This window comes from Seriola lalandi, unplaced genomic scaffold (assembly GCF_002814215.2).
Source record: "Seriola lalandi dorsalis isolate HSWRI2012SDOR001 ecotype SW California unplaced genomic scaffold, Sedor1 jcf7180002054418, whole genome shotgun sequence".
Classification (NCBI taxonomy): domain Eukaryota; kingdom Metazoa; phylum Chordata; class Actinopteri; order Carangiformes; family Carangidae; genus Seriola; species Seriola lalandi.
Window position 1 is genome coordinate 413,920 of NW_019524971.1, and position 1,437 is coordinate 415,356.

Below are 1,437 nucleotides of genomic sequence, written 5' to 3' on the forward strand. Positions count from 1 at the left end.
AATCATCATCGTTACCAGAGGTTTTTATGTCACTTCTTCAATCTTCATATTGATCTTTGAGAATGAACCTGAATCTGACACCTTCATTGTTTCACCTTGATAAAGCTCATGTTAGACTTTGATATGAGCTGTAACTGTCTGTGATGTGGTGCTTAGAATCACATGGATGAACTTTTATCAGATCAGCTGTAACGAGCTGCTGTGTTGGAGACACCTCCGTCTTTACTCAGCTGTAGCACAGGTGAAACACGCGCTCTGATCCTTCCGCTGTCAGAGAGACTCTCAGCTCGCGGAGATATTGACGAACCACCGACACACGGGCTGGTAGCTTCCCGGAGATATGCTGGTAGCACGCGGACACACGAGTTTTCAGCTCCCGGCTCGCGGACACACGGGCTCGCGGCTCTCAGCTCGCTGACACACGGACTCTTAGCTTCCCGGAGAAATGCTAGTTCAATGATACTAAAACATACATGAAGAAAACCCTTGAGGTAAAACAGGAAAGTGTCTGATGGTGTAAATGAGCACAAAGAGCTCCCTCTAGTGACCGTGCTCATTAACAACAGTGTTAACTCACAGCTTTTCTCTGGAGATTTTAACAACAAGCTGTAACAGACAGGGAGAAAATCAGAATCAAAAATACAGTTTTCACAAACACAAACAGTCGCATCACTTCCTGTGAGCTTCTACAGTTTCATACCATCAGGTCAAGTGCATGATGGGTAAGTCAGTAAAAGTAAACAAGCTTCTCAGCGTTATTTCATGAAGTGAACACAGTGCACGTTTCACATCTGTCTGACACAGTTCAACAAGGTGTCCTTTCAAAATAAGACTAGGTATAGATCTAGTGTATGACTGGACCGTGTATTGTTTCCACTGTAAAAGACGTAATAGAAACTGTTCCCACCAAATCATTTTGAAAGAGCCAATGGGAAAAGTCCAACACTGGACCGACCAATGGTGTAACTTCATCTCTCAGTCAGTCAGTCACAGACTTTACTGACCACTTTATTATTGGCTGGACCACATACCACTGTTGTGGTCCAGCCAATGATGGATGACAGTGTCCTGTGGCTCTTATAGTCACTTACTGAAGAAACTAAAGGGGAAAACAGTGTTTTCAGTGTCTGTGGTACAAAGTTGAATTCTGACACATGTCATTTCCTCAGGACGAATAAATAAAGAGAGTCAGAACAACAGCTGCTGTCAGTCCCAGTCCACAGTAGAGGTTGATCATTCCCCGACTTGCTGTGTTTGGTTCTCCAGGTTCTGTCTCAGGTTCTGTCTCAGGTTCTGTCTCAGGTTCAGGCCGATCCCTCGCTGCTGCAAAGAGACCAAACAAATCTGTGTTGTTCATGTAAAGGAAAAACATTTCACTAATAAACAAAACAGAACAACAGCAACAGAATAAAGTGCCACTGTTTTCTACTGGAGAGC

General features: G+C 43.9%; 1 protein-coding gene across 1 annotated transcript in view; it reads right to left on the reverse strand.

Moving 5' to 3' along the window:
* Positions 1 to 1,147: 1,147 nt before the first annotated feature.
* Positions 1,148 to 1,437, reverse strand: part of LOC111657895 (uncharacterized) — a 31,608-nt gene continuing 31,318 nt past the window's right edge. The window contains exon 4 of the mRNA XM_087175140.1: positions 1,148 to 1,323. Within this exon, the coding sequence (XP_087031266.1) occupies positions 1,166 to 1,323 (158 nt within the window). The 3' untranslated portion in view covers positions 1,148 to 1,165. The remainder of the gene's footprint in view (positions 1,324 to 1,437) is intronic.